We start from the raw sequence: 19,275 nt of genomic DNA, 5'->3' as shown, positions 1-19,275 counted from the left end.
AGAAGTGTCAACTCCTGCACAGTGTCAACATGTAAACCTCTGTCATCTGCCCAACCTGTGGTTCAGAACCAGAAGCCCCATCCATACCTGGATCAAAGCTTTGCACTAAGCTCTCTTGATAGCAAAAGGATAGCATAGTCCCCAAGGCTACTAGGATTAAGAACCTTGCTAGAAAAAAAATGCTGTCAAATAATTCATTAGGCCTTGCGTGCACCGGTTTCTGCTTAGGAATGGTGAAACTTTAATGTTTGCAAACATATTCAATCATTCTCAGAGAAGCCCTGCTTCTAATCTTAGCATAAATGAATCATAAAATTTTAGGGTAGTAATCAGTGGTGACTAAAGCAATCATCATGTGTTTCCTACATGTTATTGACCTGCCCCAAAATATACTGTTATCAGTGCATGCCGTGTTGCTTTGATAAAGTGAATTAAATGAGCCACCTAATAGGCAAAACCAAATTATAAGTTGTTCTACTGGTCATTATAATTTTCAGAATTGTGGGGGGAAAAAAAGTTCCCTGTTAACTTTGGAGTGAATTTTCAAAACCACAATAAATTTAAATACATTTCGTGACTTTCCCAAGCTGTTTTTTTATCCTGTGAGTTCAGGCTTCATGAGTTTAAAACACTCATCTCTTTATGAGAGGTGGCCTCTCTCTCTTTGAGAGTCACTGATTAAAACAGAAGGAGCTCAGCTTTGAAATGTGCACTTGAAGTGAACTGTGGTGAGCCTGGACCATCTCTGGCATTTGATGGATAACCATTTTTCCAGAGGGTGAAAGAGAGTGCATTGCATATGGTTGCAATTGACAAGTCAGTAGTCAGGAAAAAGGCAGATTTCAATGCAAAGAAAGAATAAGTAGGTTTTGAAAGCATAGCATTAAAATTGCATTTCTAGCCCTGCGATTAAATGAATATAAATTTTAGGTAAACATCACAATGATCAGACATGGTGAATGTGGTCTTTGCTAAGGAAATCTGCCCTCAGAGCTTCACAGAAGGAAGTTTTTTCTCTGAGCATCAGCGCCTCTTGCTTTCAGAGCTCCTCTTGCTTATATAGATGGTATTTTCCTATTGCCACCATTATAGCCCAGATGTGTTAAAACCCAAAATACTTTTTAGAATGGGTAGGAAGTACATGGAGCTTGATTTCCTCTTCCTGACTTGCGCTGTACCATTACGCATTCCTTTCTTGTAGCTGCACAATATTGGACCAAGTACCATCAGTGACACCCTTCTGGAGGTGGGTTGGCCATTCTCTGCCCGGGACGAATTTCTCCTCTACATTTTTCATATCCAAACTCTGGGACCTCTGCAGTGTCAAACAAATCCTGACATCAACCCACAGGATATAAAGGTAGGATCCTAGTCTAACTGTTTTTTTCTAACTAGCCTACTTTTTTATGGTAAGGGGGAAAAAAAACCCATGGCTTATATTTTTTAAAGCAAAGTAATTATAAGAATGAGTTATTTTGGTGATTATCTATATGGCCTTTTCTTTTAGTTTTACAGTTAAAATGCCAGGCCTTGGGGCACCTGGGTGGTTCAGTCAGCTAAGTGTCTGCCTTCAGCTCAGGTCCATTCTGGGATGGAGCCCTGTGTCAGGCTCCCTGCTCAGGGCCACAGGGAGTCTGCTTCTCCCTCTGCCCAACCCCCTGCTCATGTGCTATCTCTTAAATAAATAAATAAAATCTTAAAAAAAAATGCCAGACCTAACTTAAAGTGTCACTCCTAGAAAACTTAAATTTCTCTTGGTTTTATTGTTCATGGTAACCTGTCATTTATTTAACCTATTTTAATAGATACCTTTTGCATATGGTTTGACTAGCAGCACAACCAAACCAAAGTCATTAATAGACATGTCATGTTTTGGAGAATTTGTACAAAATGCTATTTTTAGAGTCTTTTTGGTACATTGCCAAAAGATATAAGGATCTTTGTCAAGTAGGCTTTTCCAGATGTTGCCAATAGCAAGTGGTGAAATGCGATAATTTGCCAAAGGCCATCTCAGTGCCCCAAGAACCCCCAGACTGGAACTTTCTGGACCCCATTCTTTAGTGCAGCTTATAGAGAAGCTGAGAGCAGTGCTTCTCAGATTCTTAAGCTTATACAGTCACCTGGGGGTCTAGTAAGAGGCAGGGTCTGGAGTCCTAAAACTCTGCCATTCTACAGTCCTCACCTGACATCCACGCTGCTTTGCTGGTCACAGACTAGCCAGGAGCTCAAGTGTCCAAGCAGCTGATCTCATTCAGATTAAGATCCAAATCTGGCTTTAAGTTTCTTCTGGGAAGAAAAGAACATAATTAGCATAAACCCTTGAAAACATTACACCTGAATGAGGGAAAATAACCTGTTTAACCAGATGTTATCCTCAAAAGAGAACTTTAAGAATCAAGAACTTCAAGAATCATTGTCAGTAGCTCAGGGAGACAGAGTCTCTATTAAAAATGGAGCAAAGGGCAGACTTCATGAAACACTAACTCAACCATTCAGAATGCAAGTCTGCCTCTACTCTACCCAGTGGCACTGTTATGAAAGGCTTTCTTCTTCAACCCAGTAAGCTTCTATTCCAAGAGAGGAAGACAAAGGGATTCAGTATGAAAAGATTTATAGGACAGGGCTTCTTCTTTATGGAGAAATTATAAATAAGTCACTATTCCACAAACTTATTTAAAAGACTTCCACCTTGGAAATTTTTTTGTCCATTTCCTCTCTCGGCTCTTCACTGAGATGATTTTAATATCTTTCAAGGACAGTAGCTTATTATAAAATAACATCTTCTGGGGTTCCTGGGTGGCTTAGGCAGGTAGACATCTGACTTTGGCTCAGGGTCTTGATCCCAGGGTCTTGGCATGGAGCCCCAGGTCCGGCTCCACCCGACTCAGAAGGGAGACTGCTTCTCTTTCTCTCCCTCTGCCCCTCCCCCTACTCAAGTTCCTTCTGTCTCTCTTTCAAATAAATAAATAAATTCTTTAAAAAATAAAATAACATCTTCAAATGGAATGTATAACATTGAAGAAATTAAACCTTTTACATGTCCCATATGGATTCTCTACTTCAGTGGTAGATCCTTGAAGCACAGAAACCTGGGGAAGGTCTCTAAACTCCGGAGTGTAATGTTTGCTTTATATCTGACATTATTTATATATGTTCATATATATTATGTAACTTATGTGATATGGGCCATGTTGGTTGTAAATTCTTTTTCTGTGTTGCAGTTTAATAATTTACACTGACTGGAATGATACTAACAGATAACTTGCCTTAAATGTTGACAGATTCATGCAAATGGGGTGGTGACAGCACCCAGATACTCTTTGAAGTATAAACTTTGATTAAAAATCTAAGGCTAATAATTTTTTTTAAGATTTTATTTGAGAGAGAGAAAGAGAGCATGAGCAGGAGGGAGGAGCAGAGGGAGTGAGAGAGGCAGACTCCCTGCTGAGCAGGAAGCCTGACGCAGGACTCCATCCCAGGACCCTGAGCTGAAGGCAGATGCTTAACTGACTGAGCCACCCAGGCGCCCCTAAGGCTAGTAATTTTTAAAATGCAACTTAATTATGCTTCTTCTATAAAACTGTCAGTTTGTGGAAATTGATTATAAGATGATTTGATTACAATATGAAGGAATAGCTCCCAAAATGACAAATGGTAAGAATGCTTGAAATTCAGAATAATGAAAAACTTGAAATGTTTTTACTTTCAGGTCCTCTGAGTACTTTCACTTGTATTTAGTGTGTATAACCCAGAGATTCTAAAAAAGCTTTTTTATCAATAAATAGATTTTTTAATTAATTATCAGTATATTTTATATAATCAGCTACCAACAAATTGAGAGTACTTGAACATTATTTTCTTCTTCTTTTTTTTTTTTTTAATTTTTTATTTTTGATAAACATATATTTTTATCCCCAGGGGTACAGGTCTGTGAATCACCAGGTTTACACACTTCACAGCACTCACCAAATCACATACCCTCCCCAATGTCCATAATCCCACCCCCTTCTCCCAAACCCCCTCCCCCCGGCAACCCTCAGTTTGTTTTGTGAGATTAAGAGTCACTTATGGTTTGTCTCCCTCCCAATCCCATCTTGTTTCATTTATTCTTCTTCTACCCACTTAAGCCTCCATGTTGTATTACCACTTCCTCATATCAGGGAGATCATATGATAGTTGTCATTCTCTGCTTGACTTATTTCGCTAAGCATGATACGCTCTAGTTCCATCCACGTTGTTGCAAATGGCAAGATTTCATTTCTTTTGATGGCTGCATAGTATTCCATTGTGTATATATACCACATCTTCTTGATCCATTCATCTGTTGATGGACATCTAGGTTCTTTCCATAGTTTGGCTATTGTGGACATTGCTGCTATAAACATTCGGGTGCACATGCCCCTTTGGATCACTACGTTTGTATCCTTAGGGTAAATACCCAATAGTGCAATTGCTGGGTCATAGGGCAGTTCTATTTTCAACATTTTGAGGAACCTCCATGCTGTTTTCCAGAGTGGCTGCACCAGCTTGCATTCCCACCAACAGTGTAGGAGGGTTCCCCTTTCTCCGCATCCTCGCCAGCATCTGTCATTTCCTGACTTGTTGATTTTAGCCATTCTGACTGGTGTGAGGTGATATCTCATTGTGGTTTTGATTTGTATTTCCCTGATGCCGAGTGATATGGAGCACTTTTTCATGTGTCTGTTCGCCATCTGGATGTCTTCTTTGCAGAAATGTCTGTTCATGTCCTCTGCCCATTTCTTGATTGGATTATTTGTTCTTTGGGTGTTGAGTTTGCTAAGTTCTTTATAGATTCTGGACACTAGTCCTTTATCTGATATGTCGTTTGCAAATATCTTCTCCCATTCTGTCAGTTGTCTTTTGATTTTGTTAACTGTTTCCTTTGCTGTGCAAAAGCTTTTGATCTTGATGAAATCCCAGTAGTTCATTTTTTCCCTTGCTTCCCTTGCCTTTTGCGTTGTTCCTAGGAAGATGTTGCTGCGGCAGAGGTCGAAGAGGTTGCTGCCCGTGTTCTGCTCAAGGATTTTGATGGATTCCTTTCGTACATTGAGGTCCTTCATCCATTTTGAGTCTATTTTTGTGTGTGGTGTAAGGGAATGGTCCAATTTCATTTTTCTGCATGTGGCTGTCCAATTTTCCCAGCACCATTTATTGAAAAGGCCGTCTTTTTTCCATTGGGACATTCTTTCCTGCTTTGTCGAAGATTAGTTGACCATAGATTTGAGGGTCTATTTCTGGGCTCTCTATTCTGTTCCATTGATCTATGTGTCTGTTTTTGTGCCAGTACCATGCTGTCTTGATGATGACAGCTTTGTAATAGAGCCTGAAGTCCGGAATTGTGATGCCACCAACGTTGGCTTTCTTTTTCAATATCCCTTTGGCTATTCGAGGTCTTTTCTGGTTCCATATAAATTTTAGAATTATTTGTTCCATTTCTTTGAAAAAGATGGATGGTACTTTGATAGGAATTGCATTAAATGTGTAGATTGCTTTAGGTAGCATAGACATTTTCACAATATTTATTCTTCCAATCCAGGAGCATGGAACATTTTTCCATTTCTTTGTGTCTTTCTCAATTTCTTTCATGAGTACTTTATAGTTTTCTGAGTATAGATTCTGTGTCTCTTTGGTTAGGTTTATTCCTAGGTATCTTATGGTTTTGGATGCAATTGTAAATGGGATTGACTCCTTAATATCTCTTTCTTCTGTCTTGCTGTTGGTGTAGAGAAATGCAACTGATTTCTGTGCATTGATTTTATATCCTGACACTTTACTAAATTCCTGTATAAGTTCTAGCAGTTTTGGAGTGGAGTCTTTTGGGTTTTCCACATATAGTATCATATCATCTGCGAAGAGTGATAATTTGACTTCTTCTTTGCCGATTTGGATGCCTTTAATTTCCTTTTGTTGTCTGATTGCTGAGGCTAGGACCTCTAGTACGATGTTGAATAGCAGTGGTGATAATGGACATCCCTGCCGTGTTCCTGACCTTAGCGGAAAAGCTTTCAGTTTTTCTCCATTGAGAATGATATTTGCGGTGGGTTTTTCATAGATGGCTTTGATGATATTGAGGTATGTGCCCTCTATCCCTACACTTTGAAGAGTTTTGATCAGGAAGGGATGTTGTACTTTGTCAAATGCTTTTTCAGCATCTATTGAGAGTATCATATGGTTCTTGTTCTTTCTTTTATTGATGTGTTGTATCACATTGACTGATTTGCAGATGTTGAACCAACCTTGCAGCCCTGGAATAAATCCCACTTGGCGTGGTGAATAATCCTTTTAATGTACTGTTGAGTCCTATTGGCTAGTATTTTGTTGAGTATTTTCGCATCTGTGTTCATCAAGGATATCGGTCTATAGCTCTCTTTTTTGGTGGGATCCTTGTCTGGTTTTGGGATCAAGGTGATGCTGGCCTCATAAAATGAGTTTGGAAGTTTTCCTTCCATTTCTATTTTTTGGAACAGTTTCAGGAGAATAGGAATTAGTTCTTCTTTAAATGTTTGGTAGAATTCCCCCAGGAAGCCGTCTGGCCCTGGGCTTTTGTTTGTTTGGAGATTTTTAATGACTGTTTCAATCTCCTTACTGGTTATGGGTCTGTTCAGGCTTTCTATTTCTTCCTGGTTCAGTTGTGGTAGTTTATATGTTTCTAGGAATGCATCCATTTCTTCCAGATTGTCAAATTTATTGCCGTAGAGTTGCTCATAGTATGTTCTTATAATAGTTTGTATTTCTTTGGTGTTAGTTGTGATCTCTCCTCTTTCATTCATGATTTTATTTATTTGGGTCCTTTCTCTTTTCTTTTTGATAAGTCGGGCCAGGGGTTTATCAATTTTATTAATTCTTTCAAAGAACCAGCTCCTAGTTTCGTTGATTTGTTCTATTGTTTTTTTTGGTTTCTATTTCATTGATTTCTGCTCTGATCTTTATGATTTCTCTTCTCCTGCTGGGCTTAGGGTTTCTTTCTTGTTCTTTCTCCAGCTCCTTTAGGTGTAGGGTTAGGTTGTGTACCTGAGACCTTTCTTGTTTCTTGAGAAAGGCTTGTAGCGCTATATATTTTCCTCTCAGGACTGCCTTTGTTGTGTCCCACAGATTTTGAACCATTGTATTTTCATTATCATTTGTTTCCATGATTTTTTTCAATTCTTCTTTAATTTCCCGGTTGACCCATTCATTCTTTAGAAGGATACTGTTTAGTCTCCATGTATTTGGGTTCTTTCCAAACTTCCTTTTGTGGTTGAGTTCTAGCTTTAGAGCATTGTGGTCTGAAAATATGCAGGGAATGATCCCAATCTTTTGATACCGGTTGAGTCCTGATTTAGGACCGAGGATGTGATCTATTCTGGAGAATGTTCCATGTGCACTAGAGAAGAATGTGTATTCTGTTGCTTTGGGGTGAAATATTCTGAATATATCTGTGATGTCCATCTGGTCCAGTGTGTCGTTTAAGGCCTTTATTTCCTTGCTGATCTTTTGCTTGTATGACCTGTCCATTTCAGTGAGGGGAGTGTTAAAGTCCCCTACTATTATTGTATTATTGTTGATGTGTTTCTTTGATTTTGTTATTAATTGGTTTATATAGTTGGCTGCTCCCACATTGGGGGCATAGATATTTAAAATTGTTAAATCTTCTTGTTGGACAGACCCTTTGAGTATGATATAGTGTCCTTCCTCATCTCTTATTATAGTCTTTGGCTTAAAATCTAATTGATCTGATATAAGGATTGCCACTCCTGCTTTCTTCTGATGTCCATTAGCATGGTAAATTCTTTTCCACCCCCTCACTTTAAATCTGGAGGTGTCTTCGGGCTTAAAATGTGTTTCTTGGAGGCAACATATAGATGGGTTTTGTTTTTTTATCCATTCTGATACCCTGCGTCTTTTGACAGGGGCATTTAGCCCATTCACATTCAGGGTAACTATTGAGAGATATGAATTTAGTGCCATTGTATTGCCTGTAAGGTGACTGTTACTGTATATGGTCTCTGTTCCTTTCTGATCTACCACTTGTAGGCTCTCTCTTTGCTTAGAGGACCCCTTTCAATATTTCCTGTAGAGCTGGTTTGGTATTTGCAAATTCTTTCAGTTGTTGTTTGTCCTGGAAGCTTTTAATCTCTCCTTCTATTTTCAATGATAGCCTAGTTGGATATAGTATTCTTGGCTGCATGTTTTTCTCGTTTAGTGCTCTGAAAATATCATGCCAGCTCTTTCTGGCCTGCCAGGTCTCTGTGGATAAGTCAGCTGCCAATCTAATATTTTTACCATTGTATGTTACAGACTTCTTTTCCCGGGCTGCTTTCAGGATTTTCTCTTTGTCATTGAGACTTGTAAATTTTACTATTAGGTGACGGGGTGTGGGCCTATTCTTATTGATTTTGAGGGGCATTCTCTGAACCTCCTGAATTTTGATGCTCGTTCCCTTTGCCATATTGGGGAAATTTTCCCCAATAATTCTCTCCAGGATACCTTCTGCTCCCCTCTGACTTTCTTCTTCTTCTGGAATCCCAATTATTCTAATGTTGTTTCGTCTTATGGTGTCACTTATCTCTCGAATTCTCCCCTCGTGGTCCAGTAGCTGTTTGTCCCTCTTTTGCTCAGCTTCTTTATTCTCTGTCATTTGGTCTTCTCTATCACTAATTCTTTCTTCTGCCTCATTTATCCTAGCAGTTAGAGCCTCCATTTTTGATTGCACCTCATTAATAGCTTTTTTGATTTCACCTTGGTTAGATTTTAGTTCTTTTATTTCTCCAGAAAGGGCTTTTATATCTCTCGAGAGGGTTTCTCTAATATCTTCCATGCCTTTTTCGAGCCCAGCTAGAACCTTGAGAATTGTCATTCTGAACTCTAGATCTGACATATTACCAATGTCTGTATTGATTAGGTCCCTAGCCTTCGGTACTGCCTCTTGTTCTTTTTTTTGTGTTGAATTTTTACGTCTTGTCATTTTGTCCAGATAAGACTAAATGAAGGGGCAAGTAAAATACTAAAAGGGTGGCAACAACCCCAGGAAAATATGCTTTAACCAAATTAGAAGAGATCCAAAATCGTGAGTGGGGAGAAAGGGGATAAAAAGAGGTTCAAAAAGGAAGAAAGAAAAAAAAAAAAAAAAGAAAAGAAAAAAAAAAAGAAAAGAAAAGAATTTTTTAAAAAAAGAATACACCTAAGAAAAATGTAAAAAAGAAAAAATATATATATTAGATAAACTAGTATAAAATCGTTAAAAAAGAAAAAGGTAACAGTTAAAAAAAATTTTTACCCAAGGCGAGAAAGAAAAAAAAAAATGAAAAAGAAAAAATTAAATTAACTGCAAGACTAAAAAAAATCACAGGAAAAAAGCCATGAGTTCCGTGCTTGGCTTTCTCCTCCTCTGGAATTCTGCTGCTCTCCTTGGTATTGAAACCGCACTCCTTGGTAGGTGAACTTGGTCTTGGCTGGATTTCTTGTTGATCTTCTGGGGGAGGGGCCTGTTGTAGTGATTCTCAAGTGTCTTTGCCCCAGGCGGAATTACACCGCCCTTACCCGTGGCTGGGGTGAGTAATCCGCTCGGGTTTGCTTTCAGGAGCTTTTGTTCCCTGAGCGCTTTCCGTAGAGTTCCAGAGGACGGGAATACAAATGGCGGCCTCCTGGTCTCCGGCCAGGAGGAGCCGAGAGCCCAGGGCCCCACTCCTCAGTGCGCGCTCAGAGAACCGCGCCCAGTTACTCCCGTCTGCCTGACCTCCGGCCGCGCTCCGAGCTCACCGAGCCTGCGACCGGTTCAAGGTAACACGGAGCTGCGAGCTTACTGTCAGCTCTGTCTCTGTAGCCGGCTTTCCCGTTCCAATACCCGCAAGCTCTGCGACACTCAGACACCCCCGATCCTTCTGTGACCCTGCGGGACCTGAGGCCACGCTGACCCCGCATGGGCTTCGCCCCGGTTTAGCCTCTGGAGCGATGTTCCTCAGCGGAACAGACTTTTAAAAGTCCTGATTTTGTGAGCCGTTGCTCCGCCGCTTGCCGGGAGCCGGCCCCTCCCCCCGGGGTCTATCTTCCCGTCGCTTTGGATTCACTTCTCCGCCAGTCCTACCTTTCAGAAAGTGGTTGTTTTTCTGTTTCCAGAATTGCTGTTTTTCTTCTCTTCGATCTGCCGATGGATTTTCAGGTGTTTGCAATCTTTAGATAAGCTATCTAGCTGATCTCCGGCTAGCTGAAGCAGTCTCAGCTTGCTACTTCTCCGCCATCTTGACTCCTCCCTCATTATTTTCTTCTTAAGATAATAAGTAATTTATTGGTGAAGTCCCTATAAACTTACCTGGCAAATTTATTTATTCCTAGATAATATAAAAGCTAAACAGTCTATTCTCTGTCTTAAATATGAATTGGAAATTAGTAAAGAACAAATTATTTATTACATCTAGTTATCTTCAATGGAATAGGTCTGGGAATTTTTAAAAAATATTTTATTTATTTGACAGAGAGAGATCACAAGTAGGCAGAGAGGGAGGCAGAGAGAGGGGGAAGCAGGCTCCCTGCTGAGCAGAGAGCCTGATGCGGGGCTCGATCCCAAGACCCTGAGATCACGACCCAAGCCAAAGGCAGAGGCTTAACCCACTGAGCCACCCAGGTGCCCCAGGGAAATTTTTTTTAACCTAGGTATCAATTTCAGATTCTTGCATCAAAGCTAATTACTGTTCTTTTAAATATAGATATTTAAAGATAAGTATAGTTTTTTAAAATATAGGTATTTGAAGATAAACATCTGTAGTTTTTTTTTTAACTTAGTTCTTTAAGAAGCAGAGAAAGGGTAGATTTAATAAAAGGAATAAGGTGGCAAGACACATTCATATAGGTAAAAATTAAATCCTAGTCAGGCACCAGGTGACTCAGTTGGCTGAGTGTCTGTCTTCAGCTTGGGTTATAATCTCAGGGTCCTGGGATCAAGTCCTGCATCAGGCTCCCTGCTCAGTAGAGAGTCTGCTTCTTCTTCTCCCTCCCCACCGTTCATTTTCTCTCTCTCTCTCTCTCTCTCTAATAAATAAGTAAACTCTTTAAAAAAAAAAAAAAAAGTAAATCCTATCATTCAGTCTAACTTACCCACTAAGAAAAAATTACTTACGATCTGGTTCTACAATTTCTTTAAAAAGAACAATTAGTGAGTGCCTCTTGAAACATTTGCATCTGTGAGGTCTACAAGCCCTTCCTGAGGATGCTCTAGTGCCCACTGGACAAGCCACCAGAATATCCCAGGCCAGCTGTGGGCCTGTCAGAGAGAAAACTCCCACCTCAGCTTTCCCAAGTATCCTCTGGAGGATTTTCAAGTTCCCTACCAGGTTTGCCTCTCCAGCCACTCAACTCATTTTCCCTCAGCAAAATGCTTTCTCTGTGAGTCACATACACCTTTTTGTCCACTTCGCCTCCTATATATATTCTCATTTTTTTCCCCACTTAACCACTGAAAGTGGCGCCCTCCTTCACTGCTTCATTGCAGCTCCCAAAATGTCTAAGCAAACGTGCTGATGAAAAAGCAACTGTCCAGATTTCCTCAGAAGCATTTTCTAGACCATCTGCTCCAAGGAACCAATGCCACCAACTTTAAAACCTTTGAAATATCCTGGACCCCTTCCCCCACGGCAGGGTCTCCACAACATCTCAAAATAATTTCTCATGGTCTGCTAATTAAACCTATTAGCATTTAATAGAACTAATGTATTTAACACAATGTGGATTTTTTCCCATTTTTTAAAAAAATTACTCAGATAGCAACCTCTTGGCTTTACTTTTTATTATAAATACATAGTTGTACTCATCAAAGCCATATTGTAGATAAAGTAGGGTTTTTGTGGGTTGGCCTGAAAACTGAGCCACCATTTAAAAGATTGTCTCTAAAGAGAAATGCATTCTGAGTGCCAAACATCTAGCCTCAAACCTTCTGAAATACAATCCATCTATAAATTGAACATGCATTCCAAACTGGACTCTCCTCACATAAGCCTCCAAATCTGATAAGGCCTGAACGGGATATACTTTCTCTTGTACAACACTGACTGGTACAGCTGAGTTACCCCACCAAGTGACCCTCATGTCCCCAAGGTTTGAAGAGCAGACTCCCTTTGAAAGCTACCACTGTGATCATAGGAGGCCATGGGCAAAAGTTCTCACCCACATGCACCTCACTTGCTGCCCAAATACAAAACATCAGTGACTAAACTGGGGACACACTCAGATGCCACTAGAAGTCTGTCAGTTATGAGGTTTTTTAGTACTTGCTTCATACCAGGCTTGTGGGGATTCACTTAGCCTGCTTTGTTACCCAAGTATGAAGGCAAACAGGAGCATGCATGGGTGACGGGATTCAGGAAAAGTGAGTGAGATGCGTGGCCCCTCTTGGTGCCCAGAGGGTGGGACCCTGCCTTGGGGGCATTCCCTTCTGCTTTCCCTTTTGCTTCCCAGTGAAACAGCTGCCGTCTTCAGTTTTCTGTTCCTCCCATGATGATTTCACTTCATCAAGTTCATTTCTCTGCCTTCTCTGAGCACAGGGATGTAAACAGAGGGCCATGAAGGTTCTGCCTCAGGGCTTCAGAGATAGAGGATTTTAATGTGGCAATTTCAGCACATCCTGCCATCTAAACCATTGTGAAATAGTCAACTGTTTGCAGCATTCGGGCCAATCCATTAAATCTAATTCATTCCAGATCCTTCTTGAAATAAAATTTTAGAGTTGAATAAAGTATTTCTTAAACCATTCTCAAGGCCGTAAAATAATGACTTCCAACTATCCATTATCTTATTTGGGTGGACTTTATCCTGGGGTTTGGAGAGTCCTCCAGACAGGCTGTGATCTCTAGATAAGATGTAGTTGAAAAAGCCGACGCTATTGAGGAACCCAAGCTACATAAAGAGTAAAGGACTTTTTTAAGCTGGCAAGGTTTCATCATGAACAGCCAAGGGTGAGAAAAAGAGGGAGAAAGGACTGTGGGATGTCACACTGTAGCCAGAAGAGTAGGACAAGAGAGGTGTTGGCTTCAACCTGTGCTAGGATCACAGGACCATGTTCTGGGCCCCCCACTCAGGAAAGGAGCCCGAGGTCCACATGATGTGGCAGAGGTTAGATGAGGGCAGCGGTAACAAGGGAGAAAGCCAGTGTTGCATAAAGAATGGGCTCTGGAGCCATGGAAGGCTGGAGGTTCCAACTGCCTCGAACAAGACCATTCTCACAGGAATCCCAAATTACAACCAGATAGCACAAACATGGAAGCAGAAACACAAGGATCATCCGCCAAGCCCTGCAACTAGTTTTTGGGGTTTTTTGTTTTTGTTTTGTTTTGTTTTAATCGGTGAGCACACAGACTGTGGCTTGGCTTGGCAAATTTGCATCATTTTGTCTTACTCTTGAGAGAATTATTTTCCTTCATAACTGCCTCCATTTACTTATTGCTCCTTATTAATTCCGAATGCAGAATATTGTTACAGCTCCCAATCCACTTACGTTCTCTCTCTGTCTCCGTCTCTCTGTCTCTTTCATGCGCCCCCAATAGAGGACAATCATTCATCTTTTATTTTTAACAGTACCTATAGGTCCAATTTTTAGCCACCAAAGGGAATACACTCTCCAGGGTCCATTTCTCTTTGCCTTAACTTCTCCTTAAGAGGGTCTTCAGGTTCTCCTGCAAATTTTAGAATATAAAAACACATGTCCAACAACTAAGAAAAGCTTCAAAATCACCAATGGGATGAACTATTCTTTTTTCGGGACGTTAAAAAAAAAATCTATTTTTTTTTCTCTCCTTACAAATCCTTAACATTTACGCCTTAAAGAAAATTACATGGTAGACTGAACTCCTAGGTTTGTCTCTACTTCAATTTAATTATAGACAAAGGATTACATGAGGGAAAGTCCACCATCTTTTGTGTATTAGGCATACCTGAAACCCAAAGAGAAATCACAAATAAGAAGATAGTACGTGTTGTGTTTGTTTGGATTCAAAAAGCCCTTAATGTGATTGCACCCAACTATTTTCTTCCAAAGTTGCATTTCTAACAGTATTGCACATTCCAGCTAGACAGTATCCCTTTAGCTCATAAATTTAAACCTATCTCAGAGTGAAGAGTTTTGTGAAGAGTTCATGCAAATAGAAAACTCCTGTTGAAGTCAAAATCTGAGTAGCAGCTGGGGAAAGAACCATATTTACTAATAATTTCTTCCTTATTGCAGAAAAGAGCAATTTTCATATTTGTTCTAAAGAAGATAGTTGAGTGTTTACCACCAGCTTCTGAGAGCACTTAGCAAACTGTTTTCTGAACTGAACGCCTGCCTAATGTGGTGCTAAGAGGTCCTCACCTCTAAGGTTTCAGATTCAGGAAAAATATGACCTGCGGGTTCACAATCAATTGTGAAATAGGCTCCCAGAGTTCATCTAAAAAACAGGCTGTAACTGTTGTTTACATTTCTTGGATAACTTCTTCCTTGTTTTTAGCTTTTTGTTCATTTTTGCTTTTGGGGTTTTATTTTGTCTTGTTTTGCTCTATATTTTGAAATAATTTCTGGAATGCCACTTTCAAAAACTAGTTGGTAAGCTATTTGAAGACTTCCTCAGTGTGGTGTTTAGGAGGGACATTCCTCTATCTGCAAAACAATATTACTAAAAGAGAGAAGCATGTTTTATCAACCCCTGCTGTGTAATATGTTCATTCTCTGGCTCAGAATAAGTCCTGTGTGTTACTGAGAGGATGCCCATAAGTATTTGTAAATGATGATATAGCGGGGACCCCTACAAACGTGGTCTTCACCCATCCACAAGCTGCATCTGACGTCACCACATATGAAGCTGCGGAGCTGTCTTCTCTTTGGGCTATTATTTTACTATTACTGCTACCACTACAGGAATAAAGGAACATTCCGAATGTCTTTCCAGCACCTTTTCCCTGCAGGTTGGTTACATGCAGAGTTAACTCTGTAACATATCTTCCAGTGAACAATAAAAAAGAAATGAAACATGAAAATCTCAAAGGAAAAACTACACACACACACACACACACTCTGCTCCTGGGGCTACAAAGAGAAACCATTTAAAAGAACATGTGTGGGGGGGACTTGGGGCAGGGACAGGAAATTAAGATTCTATATTCAGTCAGTCTTAAATGAAGAATTTTAATGAAATATTATGTGTGATTTATTGGCACTTTCAAAATATTTATTCAGCTATCAGATGTACTAAGCATGGAGTCTGAGATAAAATCATTGAGTTCTAGAACACTCACAAAACAAACTCCGGGCTCTAAACAAGCTCCCTTACAGCATAACGTTCATGTGGCATGCTTCGGAAAACTCATTTTTATTAGAATTCGATCCATTCCTGAGGGAGCATTTCTTATAATTTCAGGAGTGTGGGGCCAGACATGCTGATGTTGGGTCCTTGACTACATCTCTTTCCCTATGGCCAGCACCTCACTTTCCTGCCACCTAAGGATCTGTCCCACCACACAAAATGTTCCTGCGTTTCACCAGCACTGATATATGATGAGAGAAAAGTAACAGGAAAATAATGACCCATGCTTGAAAAGTCACTTCCTTCTGAGGGAATCACTTCTACTTAAAATCTCATGCTTACAAGATAAACTTTCCAAGAATGCATTCCCCATCCTTCAGGCGCTCCTATGATTGGAGAATGGGAAGGCTTATTCCTGCCCATCTATTTCATTTTGTGGTTGAACACACTTCTGGTAAATCAGGACGGGTCCAGCTTCTCTTGTGACTCCTAGTCCTCTGAGGGGAAAAAAAATGCCTGGAGTTCAAGGCTAATGAAAAGGTGACAAGGTATCTCTTGCTTTCTCTTTGCAGCCCGCTGCCTCCCCAGAGGACACCCCCGAGCTGAGTGCCTTTCTGCGAAATTCGACCATCCCTCATCTTGTCAGAAAGAGAGATGTGCAGATGCCAGAGCCCCACAGACAGAGCCCTGCAAAAATTCTGGTGAGTTATCCCAGTGTGTGCAAATCAGAGAGGAAAGACTAGATTGGACAGAAATCCCAAACACAGAAGACTTGAACTTCAACTATTGTTTCTCCATCTCATTCAATGCTCAGATCTGCCTGCCATGTTTTGACAACAGAAAATGTGAGCCCTGAAAACAAGGGACTCTTCCCTGTGGACAAAGGTGTATTTGCATTATAGTGTTTTCACTCTTCTAAATCTGCCACACAGGCCACAGTAGAAAAATAATGCTAAAGGCACCTGGGTGGCTCAGTGGGTTAAGCCTCTGCCTTCAGCTCAGGTCATGATCTCATGACCTGGGTCCTGGGATCGAGCCCCGGGTCGGGCTCTCTGCTCAGCAGGAAGCCTGCTTCTCCCTCTCTGCCTGCCTCTCTGCCTACTTGTGATCTCTCTCTGTCAAATAAATAAATAAAATCTTTTAAAAAAAATAATGCTAAAAACCTAAAACATGGCATGCAATGCATTTGCAGAACACAGAGCTCCTGCTGTGAGCCCATTCCCAAACACTGAGCGCTGAGAGTATGGAAAGAGCTGGGCCAGGAGGTTCGGGTTGGGGTGGGTGGTGGTCCCACCTGTCCTTGCATCTCAGACTCCTCTGCTGATTCAGAAAAGATGAGACTGGGGTCTTCGGATTTCCTGGGCCCAAACCCTGCATAGTCTTAGCACGGGAAACTGTGGTAGATCTATCCTGAGCTTAGTCAAACCTTTGCAAAACTGTGGAGAGTACTTAAGAGTCAGTATTTTCAGAAAATTTGATTCTCTTACTCATCTCAAGGTGAATGTTAATACCAACAAACTCCACACTTAAAAGAGGCTAAAATTAAAAAAAAAAAAAAAGAAAGAAAGAGGCTAAAATGTTTTATTTTAATGTGTCTTGAATATGTTCTAACATTCATAAGAAGTTTCAAACAAGGAAATGGACAGAAACGTACATTGAGCAAGTCTAACTTATTCAATTAAACTTACATCAAGAGAGGAATGTTTATTATAATAGAAGTACCTAAAGTTACCTGGCAAAAAGCTATGGCAGAGGGCAGATTTTGGTTCAAGTCCCTATAAATTTTTATGGCATGGTAATGTCTTTCAAAACCTAAGAGTACTCTTAGTTTAGGATGAATTCATTTAGGATAATTTATTCAGTTTAGGATAAATTAATAAAAACCCACATATTATTGTTTAAAGAAAGTTTCCAAGAGAAACAATAGAATGGAAAACAATGATTTAAGTCCTGGGGATGTGGCCTACAGAATGGTACTACACTTAACAATCCTATATTGTGTATTCAATGGGTGTTAAGAAAGCAGATCTTAAAAGCTCTTCAAGATCATAAAAAAAAACTATAAATTTGTGGTGTTGGATAGTACCTAGACTTACTGTAGCAATCATCTCACAATATATACAAATATCAAATCATTATGTCATACAACTGAAACTAATGTAATGTTATATGTCAGTTATACTTCAACAAAAAATTTAATAAATTTTGAAAAAAGAAAACAATGATAGGCATCTATAGAATTCTAATATGCAGTATCAATGTGAAAGCCCTCTGGAGAACCAGTGTCCAAACCTATATAGGAACCAACAATTTAGAAAATCAGGGTTTACTTGTGTTTTTCGATTCCCGCTTTAGTCTAAGTCTCATGAGTACACTGAGGCAGGAGAGATGATCAATAACTAAAATTCTTTTGAAAATTATATGTACTTCTGGCATACCTGGGTGGCTCAGTGGGTTAAAGCCTCTGTCTTCAGCTCAGGTCATGATCTCAGGGTCCTGGGATCGAGCCCTGCATCAGGCTATCTGCTCAGCAGGGAGCCTGCTTCCTGCCCCCACACCACCCTCCTGCCTGCCTCTCTGTCTACTTGTGATCTCTGTCAAATAAATAAAATCTTAAAAAAAATAAAAAAGAAAGAAAGAAAGGAAATTATATGCACTTCAGTTCTAGGGTCAGGTTTTTTTCCGACCCATTCTTTCTCATTAAAGATTTTTAATGTAAGATTATTTTTAATGTAATGTATCATAGAAACTTATTACTTGCAGATGAAAGCAAAGCAATTCTTGATTTCCATTTCTGACTTTGTTAATTCATGCTTTATTTTCTTTTGTCTTTTATTGGTTCAAAAATTGCAAATCATATGCCTCCCTATGTCCTCAAGTCAAAACAGTTCTGGATAGAAAGTGATTATACAAAGTTTATTCTAAAATCAAAAGTTCAATAAGACCTCCTACGGTTTTTGTTTAGTTAAAAACAACTTACTGAATCCCATTTCTGATTAGGAATTTGAAAGTGCAAAGTGCCAACATCCTGTGCTGGGATCATAATTTCCAATTTGCATAAGAAAAATTCATATGTGCCACACTGAAATACATTTCTCCTCCGCCCAAAAACGTCCTGGTCTTTCTCATCTCAGGCCCCTGCTGCTCTTACAATGACCATACATTCTCCTCTTGCCAGGCTCTCTTCTTGTCCCTTCCCTCCTCAGCTTACAGAAACCTTATCTTTCAAACCTTCTTCAGCCTATGATACTATTAACCGCTTCCTGAAACTGTCCTGTCCCTTGGCCTCCCACAAAACACTCTCCCCTGGTTCTCTTCCAGTCTGCTGGCCTGTGCCTTCTTAGAATTGTTTGTGGGCTTCTACTCTGCCCAGCCTCAGATGTCCCTGTACCTCAGGATACCAACCTCGGGTCTCTCCCCTCTGCCACCGACTTAGCTCCTTCAGGGAAATGTTTCCTGCATGGTCATGAACTACAGCCATGCCTACAGGCCTCCTGCCATCTTAGCCATCCCTGCTGCACTCTAGACCTGAGAGGCTCAGCGTCTATGTTCATCTGGATGCCTGATAGCCACCCGAGCCCCAACATGTCCAGAACTCTGTCTCCATGACCCCCAGAATGGGCTTTTCCTCTAGAATTCCCGATCTCAGTAATGTCAGTGCCCATCCACTCAGTTCCCCAAGCCAAAAGGGCTCCCTCCAGTCCTCCCTCTCCTTCATCCCAATTTCCAATTTGTCACCAACTCCTATTCTACTTCCTGAACTTCCCCAAACTTCATCTTCCCCTTCTCTGTTCCCATACCTAGTTCAAGGCCTCCTCCCCTCTTCCTTGAACTCTTGTAACAAGTCCTCGTCACCCTCCTTGCTTCCCACTCTCCTCTCCCTATTATTGCCTCCCATAACACCTGCCCCTAAAACCCAAACCCCATCATAGCCCTTGCTTAAACGGGACCTTCTGAATAGAATCTAAACTCCCTGACTCCAATAGGAACATTCTTACCACCTAGACTTTCT

General features: G+C 40.5%; 1 protein-coding gene across 1 annotated transcript in view; it reads left to right on the top strand.

Annotated features, from left to right (window-relative positions):
• The window catches only part of ITGA8 (integrin subunit alpha 8), a 177,616-nt gene that overhangs the window by 135,985 nt on the left and 22,356 nt on the right, over window positions 1-19,275 (top strand). The window contains exons 25-26 of the mRNA XM_004757564.3: window positions 1,202-1,360; window positions 15,836-15,964. Coding sequence (XP_004757621.1) covers window positions 1,202-1,360; window positions 15,836-15,964 — 288 coding nt within the window. The remainder of the gene's footprint in view (window positions 1-1,201; window positions 1,361-15,835; window positions 15,965-19,275) is intronic.

Source organism: Mustela putorius, unplaced genomic scaffold (genome assembly GCF_011764305.1).
Source record: "Mustela putorius furo isolate JIRA1106 unplaced genomic scaffold, ASM1176430v1.1 tig00003913_pilon_pilon_pilon, whole genome shotgun sequence".
In the NCBI taxonomy this organism is placed as follows: domain Eukaryota; kingdom Metazoa; phylum Chordata; class Mammalia; order Carnivora; family Mustelidae; genus Mustela; species Mustela putorius.
Note: the sequence above shows the minus strand (reverse complement) of the source record. Positions and strands in the feature narration are given on the sequence as shown.